This window comes from Gadus morhua, chromosome 2 (genome assembly GCF_902167405.1).
Source record: "Gadus morhua chromosome 2, gadMor3.0, whole genome shotgun sequence".
NCBI classification, from domain to species: Eukaryota; Metazoa; Chordata; class Actinopteri; order Gadiformes; family Gadidae; genus Gadus; species Gadus morhua.
This window is the reverse complement of record NC_044049.1, coordinates 28203880-28222909: the sequence shown is the minus strand read 5'-3', so window position 1 is coordinate 28222909 and position 19030 is coordinate 28203880. Positions and strand designations below refer to the sequence as shown.

At 51.4% G+C, this 19030-nt stretch overlaps 2 protein-coding genes across 8 annotated transcripts; one reads left to right on the top strand and one right to left on the bottom strand.

Annotated features, from left to right (window-relative positions):
• Positions 1 to 237: 237 nt before the first annotated feature.
• On the bottom strand, positions 238 to 10657 carry coil (coilin p80). Of its 3 annotated transcripts, none has more exons than XM_030337429.1 (8): positions 10085 to 10657; positions 8320 to 8628; positions 7320 to 8145; positions 6491 to 6580; positions 5319 to 5366; positions 1811 to 1880; positions 592 to 683; positions 238 to 473 (listed from the first exon to the last, which is right to left on the bottom strand). In XM_030337429.1, exons 1-8 carry the CDS (start codon positions 10324 to 10326, stop codon positions 426 to 428), a joined length of 1725 nt encoding a protein of 574 aa, XP_030193289.1. In that variant the 5' UTR covers positions 10327 to 10657; the 3' UTR covers positions 238 to 425. The 3 variants fall into 3 exon arrangements, with proteins under 3 accessions (XP_030193289.1, XP_030193299.1, XP_030193306.1); XM_030337439.1 differs by having other exon boundaries at positions 7320 to 8136; XM_030337446.1 differs by having other exon boundaries at positions 7320 to 8127.
• A 64-nt stretch (positions 10658 to 10721) lies between these two features.
• scpep1 (serine carboxypeptidase 1) lies at positions 10722 to 18490 on the top strand. 5 transcript variants are annotated; one of them, XM_030337455.1, is made up of 13 exons: positions 10722 to 10922; positions 12408 to 12544; positions 12621 to 12710; positions 13337 to 13492; positions 13965 to 14039; positions 14274 to 14346; positions 15340 to 15377; positions 16007 to 16150; positions 16220 to 16304; positions 17092 to 17205; positions 17666 to 17803; positions 17874 to 18037; positions 18171 to 18490. In XM_030337455.1, exons 1-13 carry the CDS (start codon positions 10859 to 10861, stop codon positions 18231 to 18233), a joined length of 1341 nt encoding a protein of 446 aa, XP_030193315.1. In that variant the 5' UTR covers positions 10722 to 10858; the 3' UTR covers positions 18234 to 18490. The 5 variants fall into 5 exon arrangements, with proteins under 5 accessions (XP_030193315.1, XP_030193326.1, XP_030193328.1 ...); XM_030337466.1 differs by having other exon boundaries at positions 10723 to 10922; positions 16022 to 16150; XM_030337468.1 differs by having other exon boundaries at positions 10771 to 10922; positions 12411 to 12544; positions 16022 to 16150.
• The last annotated feature ends 540 nt before the right edge of the window (positions 18491 to 19030 follow it).

Here is a 19030-nt window from a genome sequence, read left to right as displayed (position 1 = left end):
AGCCGATCTAGAGGAGCAGCAGCCGATCTAGAGGAGCAGCAGCCGATCTAGAGGAGCAGCAGCCGATCTAGAGGAGCAGCAGGGGCCGATCTAGAGGAGCAGCAGGGGCCGATCTAGAGGAGCAGCAGGGGCCGATCTAGAGGAGCAGCAGCCGATCTAGAGGAGCAGCAGCCGATCTAGAGGAGCAGCAGCCGATCTAGAGGAGCAGCAGGGGCCGATCTAGAGGAGCAGCAGGGGCCGATCTAGAGGAGCAGCAGCCGATCTAGAGGAGCAGCAGGGGCCGATCTAGAGGAGCAGCAGCCGATCTAGAGGAGCAGCAGCCGATCTAGAGGAGCAGCAGGGGCCGATCTAGAGGAGCAGCAGGGGCCGATCTAGAGGAGCAGCAGCCGATATAGGAGGATGATCTAGAGCAGCATGGCAGCGTTCTAGAGCAGCAGCCGGGGTTCGAGTAGCGAGTCCCAGCGCTCCGTCACCTAGGGAGGGGAGGGGGGGCAATAACACATTTCATTATTTGCACACTAAAGCTTGAAACACACACACTATAACTAGAACTAACTAGTCTCTAACTACTATAACTGTAAGCCCACTGACCCGGGAGCCGCTCCGGGACACGGCGTACTCCACGCTCTCCGAGCCGTCTGCGTTCTGGTAGACCAGGTCGAACTTACCGGGTTCTGCAGGGGCTGGGAGAACAACGTCACATTGTACAGACAGGAAGTCACATTGTACAGACAGGAAGTCACATTGTACAGACCGGAGAGAAGGCCCACACAGTTCTATAGACTGATCAAAACAACCGTAGGGAAAGAGCTGCACAGTGCGACAGTTTTGATCGCATTTGCTATGGAAATATTTAGCGTGCGAAGATAAATAGAAGTCCACTCGCACCGGCACGAAAGGGTGAGAAGGACCCGTGCCGAAAAAAAATACGTCTTTCGGTACGGCTTTCAATGACACCACTAAGCGCGAGTGTGTGGGAGCATGATGGGAGCGTTGAATGTTGGGAAATGTATTTTGAGTTATAGGCTCGCCAGTTCCGCTCGACTACTAAAAAAACTACATTTCCCAAACATTCACACGTTGAGGAAGAGGCTTTGTAACGGTCGCGGTAAATTCACTTTTTAAGCAAAACAGAAAAATGAAAAGGTATTTCCCCGTATTCGGAAGTTCTTCTTCATCAAATAAAGATGGAAAATTGGAAACAAAATCCACGTATGGAAGAGATTGACTCGGCGACCACAAGCACGGAACCGGCACCTTCGGACGAAGCCGACTCCACCCATGACTCCGTCTCGGCCAACGGGAAAACTTACAGGTTTAACCCCCAGTGGTCAAAAACGTTCAATTGGCTGGTCTACGACCAATCCAAGAAGTCTATGTTTTGTAAATATTGCCTCAAGGTAGAGGAAAGGACATCAGAGGTTAATAAATAAGTGTTTGTTAAATTTGTAATAATTACTTAATTTTGTTGAATGTGTTCACCACTTCTGGCTGCTGATGTTTTAAAAGAGGCTCTCATAGTCACTTTACTATTTAATATGTTCATTGTCACTTTAATGTTGCTAAATTTGTTCATATTGTGTTACTTTTGTATATACACGTCCTTATTTTTTTGACTATAGTATGTGTGCTACCAAAATTATTTTTGTGCTACTGAATTTTTTCGCTTGCTAGCACCAGTGCTACCATTTTAAAAAGTAAGCGTACAGCCCTGCGTAGGGAACTTTATATAGTGTGGAGACCAGACTACCAGTCAGACAACCAGTCAGACCAGTAGTCAGAGGTCTCCTGTTCAGGGATCCCTTCTTACCTTGCCATGAGGCCAGCAGCTCCATCTCCACCTGCTTGGTGGCGTGGTCAAAATGGAGAATCTTCCCCTCCTGAAATGAGAAATGAACAACAGTCATGGTCCAACATAGTGAGCGCTGGAGGAACGAGGTCAGACCCAGGAAGGTTCCTGGAGAACCCGTTCTATAGAGGGTCTATAATGTTGGGGCACTGTATGTGTTGTCACTGCATTCTACTGCTGCTGATAATCAGGCCTCAACCCCCCCCCCCCCCCCATCTCTGGGCAGCAGGTCAGGGTCAGCAGTGAAGGAAACACAGAGAACTGTCCAGAAGGGTCAGGGGTCAGGGTCAGGGTCAGCAGTGAAGGAAACACAGAACTGTCCAGTAGGGTCAGGGGTCAGGGTCAGGGTCAGCAGTGAAGGAAACACAGAGAACTGTCCAGAAGGGTCAGGGGTCAGGGTCAGCAGTGAAGGAAACACAGAACTGTCCAGTAGGGTCAGGGGTCAGGGTCAGGGTCAGCAGTGAAGGAAACACTGAACTGTCCAGTAGGGTCAGGGGTCAGGGTAAGGGGTCAGGGTCAGGGTCAGCAGTGAAGGAAACACTGAGAACTGTTCAGAAGGGTCAGGGGTCAGGGTCAGCAGTGAAGGAAACACAGAACTGTCCAGTAGGGTCAGGGGTCAGGGTCAGGGTCAGGAAACACAGAACTGTCCAGTAGGGTCAGGGGTCAGGGTCAGGGTCAGCAGTGAAGGAAACACTGAGAACTGTCCAGTAGGGTCAGGGGTCAGGGTCAGGGTCAGCAGTGAAGGAAACACAGAGAACTGTCCAGTAGGGTCAGGGGTCAGGGTCAGCAGTGAAGGAAACACAGAGAACTGTCCAGAAGGGTCAGGGGTCAGGGTCAGGGTCAGGAAACAATGAACTGTCCAGTAGGGTCAGGGTCAGGGTCGGCAGTGAAGGAAACACTGAGAACTGTCCAGTAGGGTCAGGGTCAGGGGTCAGGGTCAGGGTCAGCAGTGAAGGAAACACTGAGAACTGTCCAGTAGGGTCAGGGTCAGGGGTCAGGGTCAGGAAACACTGAACTGTCGAGAAGGGTCAGGGGTCAGGGTCAGGGTCAGGGGTCAGGGTCAGGAAACACTGAACTGTCCAGTAGGGTCAGGGTCAGGAAACACTGAACTGTCCAGTAGGGTCAGGGTCAGGGTCAGGAAACACAGAACTGTCCAGTAGGGTCAGGGGTCAGGGGTCAGGAAACACTGAACTGTCCAGTAGGGTCAGAGTCAGGGTCAGGAAACACAGAACTGTCCAGTAGGGTCAGGGGTCAGGGTCAGCAGTGAAGGAAACACTGAACTGTCCAGTAGGGTCAGGGGTCAGGGTCAGGGTCAGGGTCGGCAGTGAAGGAAACACTGAGAACTGTCCAGTAGGGTCAGGGGTCAGGGTCAGGGTCAGCAGTGAAGGAAACACTGAGAACTGTCCAGTAGGGTCAGGGTCAGGGTCAGCAGTGAAGGAAACACTGAGAACTGTCCAGTAGGGTCAGGGGTCAGGGTCAGCAGTGAAGGAAACACTGAGAACTGTCCAGTAGGGTCAGGGTCAGGGGTCAGGGTCAGCAGTGAAGGAAACACTGAGAACTGTCCAGTAGGGTCAGGGGTCAGGGTCAGGGTCAGGGTCGGCAGTGAAGGAAACACTGAACTGTCCAGTAGGGTCAGGGTCAGGGTCAGGGGTCAGGGTCAGGGTCGGCAGTGAAGGAAACACTGAGAACTGTCCAGTAGGGTCAGGGTCAGGGGTCAGGGTCAGCAGTGAAGGAAACACTGAGAACTGTCCAGTAGGATCAGGGTCAGGGGTCAGGGTCAGCAGTGAAGGAAACACTGAGAACTGTCCAGTAGGGCCGACACTTTGTATTCAATATTTGAATAAGACGTGAAATATCCGTATGTATGTATGTATGTATGTATGTATGTATGTATGTATGTATGTATGTATGTATGTATGTATGTATGTATGCAGGGCCGACGGACTGCGGGGGAAAGTGAGGCAGTCGTGGGGGGGCCCAAGGCAGAGGGGGGGCCCATGGCGCAAAAAAAAAAAAAAAAAAAAAAAATTTGAATTATCCATCAGCCCATAGTGTTAGGAGTCGCACATGGCATCGTCTCGGTTTTAAAAGTGCCATGTTGTGTAACGCTTTTTTTCCAGTCTATGATTGGACGGTTTAGTTTTAATTTATTATTTGCCATCGCATCCATTTGCGGCCGCTCCTATCAGACGAATAATAATATATATAATAATAATATATCCTGTTTCAAAAGCTGTTAAGGCAGAGCAGCCAGCCTGAATGGGTTCTGACCGTGGGTTCTTGCCCGCAGGTAACATTGTGAATGAAAAGAGAGACGCACTCGATCAAGTGGTGACTGGCGTTTCTAGCAAACAACATTAAGAAATGAATTTCTTGCAGATAGGCTATAGCCCTCACGGCTGCCGTCTCCCGTTATCGTCGTCACGTCACTGTTGGCACTGGGCGGTTCAGATTCTGCCTATTTTGTGATATGCATAGTGGCACTAGATATTGATTAAGTTGTTAACCTGTTTCAAACAAAAGAATAAAGACAGGATATGGCCTGAGTCCTGTTTGTGTCTCCTCTTGGCAAATTTGTGATTCAATCTCTGTTATGGTGGGGTCCAGTGACCAACAGTCTAGACCACCAGACCTCAACCAGTCCAGTGACCAACAGTCTGGACCACCAGGCCTCAACCAGTCCAGTGACCAACAGTCTGGACCACCAGACCTCAACCAGTCCAGTGACCAAGAGTCTGGACCACCAGACCTCAACCAGTCTGGACCACTAGACCTCAACCAGTCCAGTGACCAACAGCCTAGACCACTAGACCTCAACCAGTATGGACCACCAGACCTCAACCAGACCAGTGACCAACAGCCTAGTCCACCAGACCTCAACCAGTCTGGACCACCAGACCTCAACCAGTCCAGTGACCAACAGTCTAGACCACCAGACCTCAACCAGTCTGGACCACCAGACCTCAACCAGTCCAGTGACCAACAGCCTGGACCACCAGACCTCAACCAGTCTGGACCACCAGACCTCAACCAGTCTGGACCACCAGACCTCAACCAGTCCAGTGACCAACAGTCTGGACCACCAGACCTCAACCAGTCTGGACCACCAGACCTCAACCAGTCCAGTGACCAACAGTCTGGACCACCAGACCTCAACCAGTCTGGACCACTAGACCTCAACCAGTCTGGACCACCAGACCTCAACCAGTCCAGTGACCAACAGCCTAGACCACCAGACCTCAACCAGTCTGGACCACTAGACCTCAACCAGTCCAGTGACCAACAGTCTAAACCACCAGACCTCAACCAGTCCAGTGTAATGCTCTACTGACCGCTACACTGGACTATAGAGCAATTCCACTGGACTGTTGAAGGGTTTCACAGACTATTCATTCACCTCCCTCTTACATCACTCAGGAAGTGGTTCTACCTGAAGCAAACCTCATTGGCTGTCATCTGTCTGACTCACTTTATACTCAGAGACCTCAGGGGTGTAGTTCTCCGTCAGCTCCAGCAGCTGTGAAGGAAACAGACAGGACAGGTGTGTTGATGGACAGGTCAGATAGGGGACAGGTGTGTTGATGGACAGGTCAGATAGGGGACAGGTGAGTTGATGGACAGGTCAGATAGGGGACAGGTGTGTTGATGGACAGGTCAGATAGGGGACAGGTGTGTTGATGGACAGGTCAGATAGGGGACAGGTGTGTTGATGGACAGGTCAGATAGGGGACAGGTGTGTTGATGGACAGGTCAGATAGGGGACAGGTGTGTTGATGGACAGGTCAGATAGGGGACAGGTGTGTTGATGGACAGGTCAGATAGGGGACAGGTGTGTTGATGGACAGGTCAGATAGGGGACAGGTGAGTTGATGGACAGGTCAGATAGGGGACAGGTGTGTTGATGGACAGGTCAGATAGGGGACAGGTGAGTTGATGGACAGGGCAGACATAACCAGTGGTGTTGATGGACAGGGCAGACATAACCAGTGGTGTTGATGGACAGGGCAGACATAACCAGTGGTGTTGATGGACAGGGCAGACATAACCAGTGGTGTTGATGGACAGGGCAGACATAACCAGTGGTGTTGATGGAAAGGTCAGACATAACCAGTGGTGTTGATGGACAGGGCAGACATAACCAGTGGTGTTGATGGACAGGGCAGACATAACCAGGGGTGTTGATGGACAGGCAGACATAACCAGTGGTGTTGATGGACAGGGCAGACATAACCAGGGGTGATGATGGACAGGGCAGACATAACCAGGGGTGATGATGGACAGGGCAGACATAACCAGGGGTGTTGATGGACAGGGCAGACATAACCAGGGGTGTTGATGGACAGGGCAGACATAACCAGTGGTGTTGATGGACAGGGCAGACATAACCAGTGGTGTTGCTGGACAGGGCAGACATAACCAGTGGTGATGATGGACAGGGCAGACATAACCAGTGGTGTTGATGGACAGGCAGACATAACCAGTGGTGTTGCTAGACAGGGCAGACATAACCAGGGGTGTTGCTCTGCTCCAGATCAATAAACCAGTCCCTTTCTTCCATTCCATCTTATTTCTCATCTCAGCAGCTTTTCATTCAAAGTCAACCATGTAAGAACCAGTCAGAACCAGTCAGAACCAGTTCACCTTAAAGACGATCCTCTGCCCGGCGCCGGGGGGAGCGGCGAGCAGCGGCAGGCTGCTGTAGTCCTTCCTGGGTCGGGGGTCGGCGGCGCTCTGCACCCAGAGAGGAGACAACACACAACTAAAGCTGATGGCAGCGACACACACACACACACACACACTGGTGTGTGTATGAGTAGCAGATACACAAACCCACACACTGGTGTGTGTATGAGTAGCAGATACACACACACACACACACACACACACACACACACACACACACACACACACACACACACACACACACACACACACACACACAGGTGTGTGTATGAGTAGCAGATACACATACACACACACATACACACACACACACACACACTGGTGTGTGTATGAGTAGCAGATACACAAACCTACACACAGGTGTGTGTATGAGTAGCAGATACACAAATCGCAGGAATACATGAACTCAGTGTAGCTGGACCAGTCCCCAGGACCAATCAATCAGCATCAAGAGGCTGGACCAGACCCCAGGACCAACCAATCAGCATCAAGAGGCGGGACCAGTCCCCAGGACCAATCAGCATCAAGAGGCGGGACCAGTCCCCAGGACCAATCAGCATCAAGAGGCTGGACCATCACCGAGCGGTGGACCAATCAGAGGGCGGTCCTACCTGGAGCGTCACCGAGCGGTGGACCAATCAGAGGGCGGTCCTACCTGGAGCGTCACCGAGCGGTGGACCAATCAGAGGGCGGTCCTACCTGGAGCGTCACCGAGCGGTGGACCAATCAGAGGGCGGTCCTACCTGGAGCGTCACCGAGCGGTGGACCAATCAGAGGGCGGTCCTACCTGGTGGGTCAGCGAGTCCTCCAGCGCCGGTCTGTGCCGCCGCTCCTCCTGTTGGTAGTCCAGAGGAGTCCCCCTCCCGACCCAACCCTCCCCCCTCCCCCCGTTGACCCCTCCCCCGCCGCGGGGCTGGCCCCTCCCCCGGCCACGCCCTCTAGAGCTAATGCAGGGCTCCGCCCCCAGTGGGCGTCTGATCACCAGCTTGATCTCCTCCTCGCTGCTAGAGTCTGAGGGCCCCGGGGCCCCCCCCAGAGCCGGCCTCGAGGCCGTCTGAGGGGTCAGGGGGGTACGAGGGCCGCCCGGCGGGGGGGCGGTTTGAGGGGTCAGGGGGGCACGGGGGCCGCCCGGCGGGGGGGCGGTCTGAGGGGACAGGGGGGTACGGGGGCCGCCCGGGGGGGGGGCGGTCGACCGGGCTCGAGTATCCTCAGAGGAAGAGTCTGACGAGGACGAAGAGGAAGGAGGCTGGGAGCGTTTCCCCGAGGCTGGCGGGGCCTTCAGGGCCCCCCGGGGGGGCGCTGGGGCCCGGGGGGGCGCTGGGGCCCGGGGGGGCGCTGGGGCCCGGGGGGGCGCTGGGGTCTTTCTGGGGGTCTTCTTCTGCCCTTTGGAGGTTACACAGGGAGCAGGGGCCCCCACTTCACTGTCACTGGAGGCCGAGGAGGAAACCTCTTCTGCTCCACCATTAAGGACTGGTTTGGGACCATTGAGGACTGGTTTGGGACCATTAAGGACTGGTTTGGGGATCTTGATGACCTGCTGCTCACTTGGGGTCAGCGGGATGATGGAGGACGTGGGCGTCTGTTTCTTCTTCTTCTTCTTCTTCTTCTTCTTCTTCATGTGTTCGCCCTGCTCCTCCTCCTCCTCCTCCTGGTAAGGCTCGCTCTCGTCCTCCCGACCCCCTGCTGTCTTCTCCTTCCTCTTCTTCTTCTTCTTCAGGCGTTTCTTGTGTTCGCCCTGCTCCTCCTCCTCCTCCTCCTGGTAAGGCTCGCTCTTCTTCTTCTTCTTCAGGTGTTTCTTGTGTTCGCCCTGCTCCTCCTCCTCCTCCTCCTGGTAAGGCTCGCTCTCGTCCTCCCGACCCCCTGCTGTCTTCTCCTTCCTCATCTTCTTCTTCTTCTTCTTCATGTGTTTCTCCTCCTCCTCCTCGGGGGGGCAGGGCTGGCTCTCCTCCTCCCGACCTTCTGTCTTCTTCCTTCTCTTCTTCTTCTTCCCCTCCGTAAAGACGTCCGTTACTTCAGGTTCAACCTCCGAGTGTCGCCGACTCCTCTTACTGGATCGCCTCTCCTCTGGATCAGCAGAACGCCCGTCCACCTGAACGCTGACGGAGGGACACGTGTCATTACACCACCTGAACGCTGACGGAGGGACACGTGTCATTACACCACCTGAACGCTGACGGAGGGACACGTGTCATTACACCACCTGAACGCTGACGGAGGGACACGTGTCATTACACCACCTGAACGCTGACGGAGGGACACGTGTCATTACACCACCTGAACGCTGACGGAGGGACACGTGTCATTACACCACCTGAACGCTGACGGAGGGACACGTGTCATTACACCACCTGAACGCTGACGGAGGGACACGTGTCATTACACCACCTGAACGCTGACGGAGGGACACGTGTCATTACACCACCTGAACGCTGACGGAGGGACACGTGTCATTACACCACCTGAACGCTGACGGAGGGACACGTGTCATTACACCACCTGAACGCTGACGGAGGGACACGTGTCATTACACCACCTGAACGCTGACGGAGGGACACGTGTCATTACACCACCTGAACGCTGACGGAGGGACACGTGTCATTACACCACCTGAACGCTGACGGAGGGACACGTGTCATTACACCACCTGAACGCTGACGGAGGGACACATGTCATTACACCACCTGAACGCTGACGGAGGGACACATGTCATTACACCACCTGAACGCTGACGGAGGGACACATGTCATTACACCACCTGAACGCTGACGGAGGGACACATGTCATTACACTACCTGAACGCTGACAAAGGGACACACGTCATCATACCACCTGAACACTGGGACACATGTCATTACACCACCCGAACGCTGTCAGAGGGACACATGTCATTACACCACCCGAACGCTGTCAGAGGGACACATGTCATTACACCACCCGGACGCTGTCGGAGGGACATTACTCACATGTCGCAGAGTAATAACATGTAACCATAGAGTAAGCCTGTGATGCAACAGAGAGAGGATAGAGTAATAACCTGTAAGCATAGTAACAACAGCCTGTGATACAGAGGATGTAACCATAGCGACAACCTGTGATGCAGCAGAGAGGAGAGAGTAATGACATGTAACCATAGCGACAGCCTGAGATGCAGCAGATAGAGGAGAGAGTAATAACATTTAACCATAGCGACAGCCTGAGATGCAGCAGAGAGAGGATGGAGTAATAACATGTAACTATAGTAACCATAACAACCTCGATGCAGCAGAGGAGAGAGTAATAACATGTAACCATAGCGACAGCATGAGATGCAGCAGAGAGAGGAGAGAGTAATAACATGTAACCATAGCGACAGCCTGAGATGCAGCAGAGAGAGGAGAGAGTAATAACATGTAACCATAGCGACAGCCTGGGATGCAGCAGAGAGAGGAGAGAGCAATGACATGTAACCATAGCGACAGCCTGGGATGCAGCAGAGAGAGGAGAGAGTAATAACATGTAACCATAGCGACAGCCTTGGATGCATCAGAGGACGAGGTGACGGAGGAGCCCAACCTGACGAGGTCGTTGTCGCGCACCACACGGATGCTCTCGGTTGGCGGCAGGTAGCAGCCATCGATGAAGAGGTTAAGCACGCTCCTCGAGCTGAGGGAGAAGCGCTCCCGGATCACGTGCTCCAGGTCCGCCACCACGCGGCACTGGTCCAAGTCCACGAGCAGCCAGACCCGGCGGCGCTCCTCCCCGGGGGGCGGGTAGTCGAAGTGGAGCCGCACGCGGACGGAGCTGCTAGTTTGCATGGTGGAGCTCGGCGGCGCGTGTTTCAACTATTCCGCCACACTACCCTGTTCGGATCCGGTTATGCGCAGTACCACCTCGTGGTGTTCCTGTTATGCGCAGTACGGCCCCGTGGTGTTCCATTTATGCGCAGTACCGCTCCGCGGCGTTCCGGAGGCTCTATCGCTTGTTAACAACTTTAATGTGTCGTTTAAACCAGTCATTGCAATTATAAGCGGTCGGTCTAAATTGTGTTTTTTATATCTGTTAAAAAAACGATTGATTTTGTAAAATAAAATATAAAGTACATAACTTTAACATATCGATATCAAAAAGCCTCTGTGATTTAACCAGCTGATCCTTGTCACGTGGATGCTCTGCTGTCACATGACCGTCACGTGACCGTTCTGCTCACTGTCACATGACCATCACGTGACCGTTCTGCTCACTGTCACATGACCGTCACGTGACCGCTCAGCTGCTGTCACATGACCGTCATTTAACGTGACCGTTCTGCTGCGTGGCTCCACGGGAGGTCTGCAGTTCGCTTCAACCATGGTGCAATTGACGACGTATTTGATACTGGGGCTGCTTCCCCTGCTGGCGCTGGTCAGTGCAGGTATGTTGTTCACGTTGAGGATCTGCTCTTAAACCGGAGGAAACTGGTTGAAAGTTATGCTAATAGTATACCGTCCATATATAATAATATTGTTACAACCAGCAATAAGTGTCAATGATAACAAGGCATGCCTTCATGAGTCCGTCTCCATGGCGGCGCGTACACACGCAGCGGCTTGGGGCTCTCCAGACTTTTAGGTTTTGTTAGTAAATGTTTAGTTGTAGTCTTAGTTTAATTTAAGTTTAATTGTGAAGTTGTTGCCACGCAATCATCTTGGGGGTCTCCTGACCATAGATTTTTGTTAGTAATAGTTTAGTTATAGTTTTATTTTAGTTTTAGTGTAATTGTTTACTTGGGTTGCCATGGCGATGGATACACAGCTCTCCAGGCTAAACGTTTTTGTTTTTTAATCGTTTTTTTGTTTTTTAACACTAATGTGCCCTCCACTGGCAAAACAGTATAGCCGTGCTGAGCTCCTCATAAATCGTGATGTACATCGACTGTCAAGCGAGATATCCATCCCTCCCGAGATCCGCAGATTAGCCAGCGAAAGCTCTGCCTCAACAGGCCGGCAGAGGAGACGCTGTGAGCGGAAGCAGAAGCGAGGAAAGCGGGCCGGTGTACGAGCTCGGCTAAAGGCTAACCCATCCAAACCACCGCTTCCTTCAATCTTCCTAGCCAATGTTCGCTCAATACGGAATAAACTGGACGAGATTAGACTTCGACTCACAGCACAGAGGACTTTGACTCGCTGCTGCTGCATGATCTTCACCGAGACGTGGTTAGACAGCACCACACCAGACGCAGCTATCCAGCTAGCAGGCCGCACCGTCTACCGGGCCGACAGAACAGCTGACTCGGCTGTACAAAGGCGGAGCAGGCAGCCATCCAGAGGCTGATTAAAACAGCGGGAAGGATCATTGGAGTAGAGCTGCCCGACATCTTGTCCATCTCCTCCTCCCGTTGCCTGCAGCGCTCTAAACGCATCCTCACAGACCCTTCTCATCCTGCCCATCATCTGTTCCTGTTACTCCCGTCAGGGAAAAGGTTCAGATCAAAAAAGGCACGCACCTCCAGGATGGCAAAGAGCTTCTATCCCTGTGCAATAAGGCTCCTCAACAGCTTGACCACCCCACTCCCCACCCCCCTTCATCTCCCCCCAACCCCGGCCCAGCCCTCCCTGCCCCCCATGGACTGCACTCTAATACTTGATGCACCTTAACATGGAGATATGGAGATATATTGCTTTCATTATTTTTATTATTATTTTATGAATGATATTTATGAATCTATTTATTAATTGTTATTTATTATTATTTAGCTGTGTAAGTCTGGTTGCCTCTACTGTCTCGTTGTCTTTATGGCAATGACAAATAAAGTACTTTGAACTTCAGAGGGTCTTCTAGCCAGTGCACTGCTTCACGCTGAAGCCCGCCTGGTGTTTGGACCGCCTACGATACTGACTGACCACCATGAGTACCCCAGCAGGCCGGCGTCCCTCCCCAGGGAAGGAGGCGTGGGGGTACGTGGACGTCCGGGAGGGCGCCCACATGTTCTGGTGGCTGTACTACGCCGACGGCCCCGCCTCCTACCAGGACCTGCCTCTGGTCCTGTGGCTGCAGGTAGGTCTGCTAGTCTGGGGGTCATAGTGATGAAGCCTTGTGGTGTGTTGGATCTCATCAGCCTCCTCGTCCACAGGGCGGTCCCGGCGGATCCTCCACCGGCTTTGGGAACTTTGAGGAAATCGGTCCCTTGGATCGGGAGCTGCAGCCCCGCAAAACCTCCTGGGTAAACGTCACACTCGCTAGGTCTGCCTTACACATGACTTCAGATGGAACCTCCCAGCGAGGGTTCACCCCTCACAGTGAGGGGTGAACCCTCACTGGGAGGAGTGAACCCTCACTGGGAGGGTTCACTCCTCCCAGTGAGGGGTCACCCCACAGTGAGGGTTCACTCCTCACTGTGGGGGTTCACTCCTCACTGTGGGGGTTCACTCCTCACTGTGGGGGTTCACTCCTCCCAGTGAGGGTTCACCCCTCACTGGGAGGGTTCACCCCTCACAGTCAGCCCCGCAAAACCTCCTGGGTAAACGTCACACTCGCTAGGTCTGCCTTACACATGACTTCAGATGGACCCTCCCAGCGAGGGTTCACCCCACACAGTGAGGGGTGAACCCTCACAGTGAGGGTCATGAAGTCAGTGAGGGTTCACCCCTCACTGTGAGGGGTGAACCCTCACTGGGAGGGGTGACCCCTCACTGGGAGGAGTGAACCCTCACTGGGAGGAGTGAACCCTCACTGGGAGGGTTCACTCCTCCCAGTGAGGGTTCACCCCTCACTGTGAGGGTTCACCCCTCACAGTGAGGGGTGAACCCTCACTGTGGTGACCGACGGTGATCCTTGTGGTGTTTCTAGGTGCAGACGGCCAGTGTCTTGTTTGTGGACAACCCGGTTGGAACTGGTTTCAGCTACGTGGACGGGCCGGACGGCTTCTCCCGGGACGTGGCCACAGTGGCTTCAGACATGTTGGTTCTTCTCCGAAGCTTCTTCACCCAGAGGAGCGAGCTCCAGGTACAGCTGCCGGGCCCTTCTCTCCCGCCCGGGTCACAGAGACTCCTGCCAGCGCCCACAAGGAGCTGGCCTCTGAATGAGTCATTTGGCCCGTTGATCTTAGTATTCTACAAGAAAAATGCAAACAAGGTTTTGTTCGGTCCGTCGCTCTAGTTTCATCAACTCATTGTTTGTTTTCTTGGTCGGGGTCTTCTGAATGACGTCCATTTCACCCTCCTTACTTCCACCTGTCCTTTTTTATTTCTTGAGTACAGGAACATTGAAGAATCATTTGTGTGCTTTAAAACATCATACAAAATGGGGAATGTGTGTGTGTGTGTGTGTGTATATATATATATATATATATATATATATATATATATATATATATATATATATATATATATATTTTTTTTAGCCTTGTCCGCAGTCTAATTATAAAGCAGGCCTGTTGGGGTATTGAATCTCTGAGGCTTGGTTGTTCCCTTTGCAGAATGTTCCCTTCTACATTTTCTCTGAGTCATATGGAGGCAAGATGGCTGCTGCCATCTCAGTGGAGCTCTCAAAGGTACTTCTGAATTCTTGGTTTCAGATGTCAAGAAAAGAGTTGATGAACTCATTCTGCTTTTTTTATATCTTCTTTCCTTAAACTGAGAAATACCAAAAGTGCAGGGAAGTTCTTACAATGTTCAGAGTTGTGGCTCTTCTCCTGGAAATTGGGTGTTGGTGGTGGTTGAGGATATCTTCTCTTGATACTGGAACACCATTTGACATGATGTTGTATTGACTCTTCTCCACACAGGCTGTTACTGAAGGTGCTGTTAAGTGCAATTTTGCTGGCGTGGCACTCGGAGACTCCTGGATCTCCCCTGTAGGTATGTACTGGTCCATGTGGATCTCCCTGTAGGTATGTACTGGTCCATGTGGATCTCCCTGTAGGTATGTACTGGTCCTTGTGGATCTCCCTGTAGGCATGTACTGGTCCATGTGGATCTCCCTGTAGGTATGTACTGGTCCATGTGGATCTCCCTGTAGGTATGTACTGGTCCATGTGGATCTCCCTGTAGGTATGTACTGGTCCTTGTGGATCTCCCTGTAGGCATGTACTGGTCCATGTGGATCTCCCTGTAGGTATGTACTGGTCCATGTGGATCTCCCTGTAGGTATGTACTGGTCCTTGTGGATCTCCCTGTAGGCATATACTGGTCCATTTGGATCTCCCTGTAGGCATGTACTGGTCCATGTGGATCTCCCTGTAGGCATGTACTGGTCCATGTGGATCTCCCTGTAGGCATGTACTGGTCCATGTGGATCTCCCTGTAGGCATGTACTGGTCCATGTGGATCTCCCTGTAGGCATGTACTGGTCCATGTGGATCTCCCTGTAGGCATGTACTGGTCCATGTGGATCTCCCTGTAGGCATGTACTGGTCCATGGTCCAATCAGGAATAACATGCAGATCTCAGAACACAGTCAGCTTTCAGCAAATCGCTGGGCGTGTGGTTTATACATATAGTATACATAAATGCATATATATAGTATACTATGTATAAAAGTAGACATTTAGCCCATTACCGCACAAGCAATTGGCATGTGTGACTGAGTGAGATCTTTGGTGGTCTTCATACGTTTTTAGAACGTTAACTGTATCTGATTGGAATGCTTCCTCCTGGGTCTGATGGAAGCTGATTGTACTTTGAGCGACAATCTGGCAGGTGGGACCGGTCAGCTACGCTCAGAGTAGCTCTGGTGTTAGGTTAGCTTCAGTGCTAGGATAGCTTTGATGCTCAACTATAGAAACGTTGTGGACACAGAGGCTGAAAGCTCGTCATGCGTTCTCTTGAGTCACAACTCTTCTCTCCTTACAGATTCGGTGCTGACCTGGGGTCCATATCTCTACAGCACAGTAAGCTATTGATAGATATTTTTTTCTTGATTTGAATGGTAACCTGTCTATGAGTTGACAGATGACACGGATCACTAATACAACTGTTAAGGTACATTATATGTATGCAGTGGTTTGTAGCTCAATGTTCCAGCCCCATGATGCTGTCTACTGCCAGTTGGCTGTGATCTGCTCCCATATAATCCATATAACATTTTCCTTTGACAAATGGTTTCCCTGGTCCCCGTTTCATCGTCCTCCACTCTGAGTTCCCTGTTTCCATTTTAATCTTGTTTAAAGAGTGAACATTTTCCAGCCATAGGTGACTGTCGTCCAGTCTTCATTATCGAGTGAACAGTGTTCCAAGCATAAGACGACTGTTGTCCAGTCTTTATTATCGAGTGAACAGTGTTCCACCCATAAGGAGACTGGTGTCCAGTCTTTATCGAGTGAACAGTGTTCCAACCATAAGCAGACTGTTCTCCAGTCTTCATTATCGAGTGAACAGTGTTCCAAACATAAGGAGACTGTTGTCCAGTCTTTATTATCGAGTGAACAGTGTTCCACCCATAAGGAGTCTGTTGTCCAGTCTTTATCGAGTGAACAGTGGTCCAACCATAAGGAGACTGTTGTCCAGTCTCTGGCATAAGGTGACTGTTGTCCAGTCTCTGCTAGACGACTACGGCCTCCTGGAGGTCACGGAGGCAGCCGAGGCAGTGAGGAAGGCGGTGGAGGAGCAGAGCTTCCAGAAGGCCACGGAGCTGTGGTCTGTTGCAGAGAGCGTCGTAGATCAGGTTGGTTTGAGAACCTGGAGGGACAGCCCAACGTGCAGCCAATGCTTCATTGTTTCCATCTGCTTGCAGAACACGAATGGGGTGAACTTCTACAACATCCTGACCAAAGAGCCGGACGAGGAACTTTCTTCACTGGCCAAGGGGGACTTCATTGGTACCACTCTGAAATGGTCTATTTAGGGACTTTTCTAAAAAGCAGAGACGACTAATACTGAATAACTCATTTCTTTCAATTTCTTTTTAAAGCTTACATTGGATATGCACAAACATGCTATGTGTTATTTTAACATGTGCATGTTTAATGAATGTTCATCAACCAGAAATGCAGAGGAGGCTGTTCTACTCCTGTGGTTAGAAGGCTAAATGGGGAACAGTGACTGGAGCTTAATGCTATGAAATGAGAATCTGGCGTCTTTCTATGGGCCGTCTCACTAGATCTGGCTACCTAGATGATGAGCTACTCCTGCCTCCCTCCCTAATTGCTTTAGATAAGCGTCATTTGAAGAAAAAAGTCAATTATTTAGCATCCAAGATGCATATTTCTCATCAGATGAATTGGACAGCCTCTGTAGAAACAAAAGGTTGTCCCTGTCCGATTTTAAAACATCTGTTTTCACCCATGTCGTTCAAGAATGAATAGGTGTCAAACGTATGACATGGATTTACTGAGCGGAGAGAAACTGCAATATAATAAACCAATCTGTGACTTGGCATGTCTTTGTTCAAGATATGAAACCTTCGCTAAAGCCAGCTCCAAAACGCTCAGCATCTCAGTCTACAGGACGAGGAAATAAAATAACTGTTCCCCATTGTGTTGTCAGCTGTCTGTCCGTCTGCTAAATGTTCCCCCTTGTGGTGATGGCTGTCTGTCCGTCTGCTAAATGTTCCCCCTTGTGGTGTTGGCTGTCTCTCCGTCTGCTAAATGTTCCCGTTGTTGACAGCTCTGCTCGCCCGGCGCCACATCCGCCCGCTCCACAGACAGTCTCTGGTCCAGCTGATGAACGGAGAGATCCGGGACAAGCTGGGGCTGATCCCTCACAACGTCACCTGGGGAGGTAGGAGGTCACGAAGAGCTGGAGCCATGCTCTGTCCAACGTCTGGGCTGTGATTGGCTGTTAAATCATTAATGCTCATGGCGGGCATATCACGTCTGTTCTTCTATAAAGTTCAATGAAGTACGAGGTCAAAAAGAATGACCTCATTTAAAGATGATGTAGAGGGCTTACCCTTACCTGAACGACGGCACACTGCGTCTCCTGAGCACCCACTTTTTGTTATGCACCGAATTAGTAACTTATATGGTATAATTATATTGTTTATGTTTGATCTCCATCATCCCTAGACTTCTGTTGCAAAGCAATGTCTAACTCTAATTACTCCGTCCAACTCTAATTGCTCCGTCTGACTACTTGCTTTGCTCAGACTTCTCTGACCTCACTTCCTGTCTGGGATTACAAGTGAACCCGGTGTGTGTTACGTGTGTGTTACGTGTGTGTGTGTGACTGGTGTGTTCAGGCCAGGCGGAGGAGGTGTTCAGCTCCATGGCGGGAGACTTCATGAGGCCGGTAGTGGCGCTGGTGGACCAGCTTCTGGCGGCCGGGGTCAACGTGAGCGTCTACAACGGGCAGCTGGACCTCATCGTGGACACCATGGGTAGGTGCCTCCACACAGCGCTAGGGTTAGGTTCCAGTTCTTGTTGCATCTGACCGGTGACTGTCTGCAGGTCAGGAGCGCTGGGTGAACTCTCTGGCCTGGGAGGGGCTCCCCACCTATAAGGGCCTGAGGTGGACCCCCCTGGACGACCCAGCGGCCCCCGGGACCACCGGAGCCTTCTACAAGCGCTACAGGAACTTCTCCTTCTACTGGATCCTGAGGGCGGGCCACATGGTAGGGGGGGTTTGAGCTGCCTTGCCAAAGTGGTCAAGCAGCAGGGTTCAGATGATAAACCTTTATGGGCAAAGCCCTGTTGTGCATTTGGGGAGATGGCTGTATGGCCAACGTCCTAATGTTGTCCCTCTAGATTCCCTCCGACCAGGGCGCCATGGCTCTACAGATGCTGAAGATGGTGACTCAGCAGTCCTGACTCTGAAGATGGTGACTCGGCAGTCCTGACTCTGAAGATGACGACTCGGCAGTCCTGACTCTGAAGATGGTGACTCAGCAGTCCTGACTCTGAAGATGGTGACTCAGCAGTCCTGACTCTGAAGATGACTCGGCAGTCCTGACTCTACTTTCCTCAAGTGCTCTTTGACAATCTTGTTCGCCCTGTACTGTAACCACGTTGAGGGACATTTGTTTATTATGGCTGTTGGAAACAATAAAGGCAGTTATTGTACTTCATTTAAGAATGCTCGATTCTGATTGGCTGGGAGGGGTGCATTAATCCGGCATATTGCCCGCTGACTTGTCGGTTCTACTTGCTGCTGTCTGAGCACAGTAGATCAATACGCCGCTTGTATCGTTTTCTATCACATACATTTCCAACAAGAGGTCCATAGTAAAAATAAACCAAGGAGTGCATGTTTGATCGATCGTCATCAAAGCTGACTTGATACGAATGTAGCAACTACGTTATTAAACTAGTGATCCAGCCTTGTGTGGTGGAGCTAACGTTAGTCACCGTAGTTCTAAAGGGAACTACTTTCGAGGGAGATTAATTTAAACAGAGTATACATTTAATAAGTATGCAATACAAATAAGAAAAAGGCTAATTAAAGTATTTGAATTGTTCTATTATGTTGGCCGGCGCGAATAATCGGAATAATCACCTCAAGGCAAGGCAATAAACAGTTTGATATGCCCGGCTCGTGGACGGTAACCTTCCGCGAGCCGGGCATATCAAACTGTTTATTGCCCGGCCTTGAGGTGATTATTCCTTAC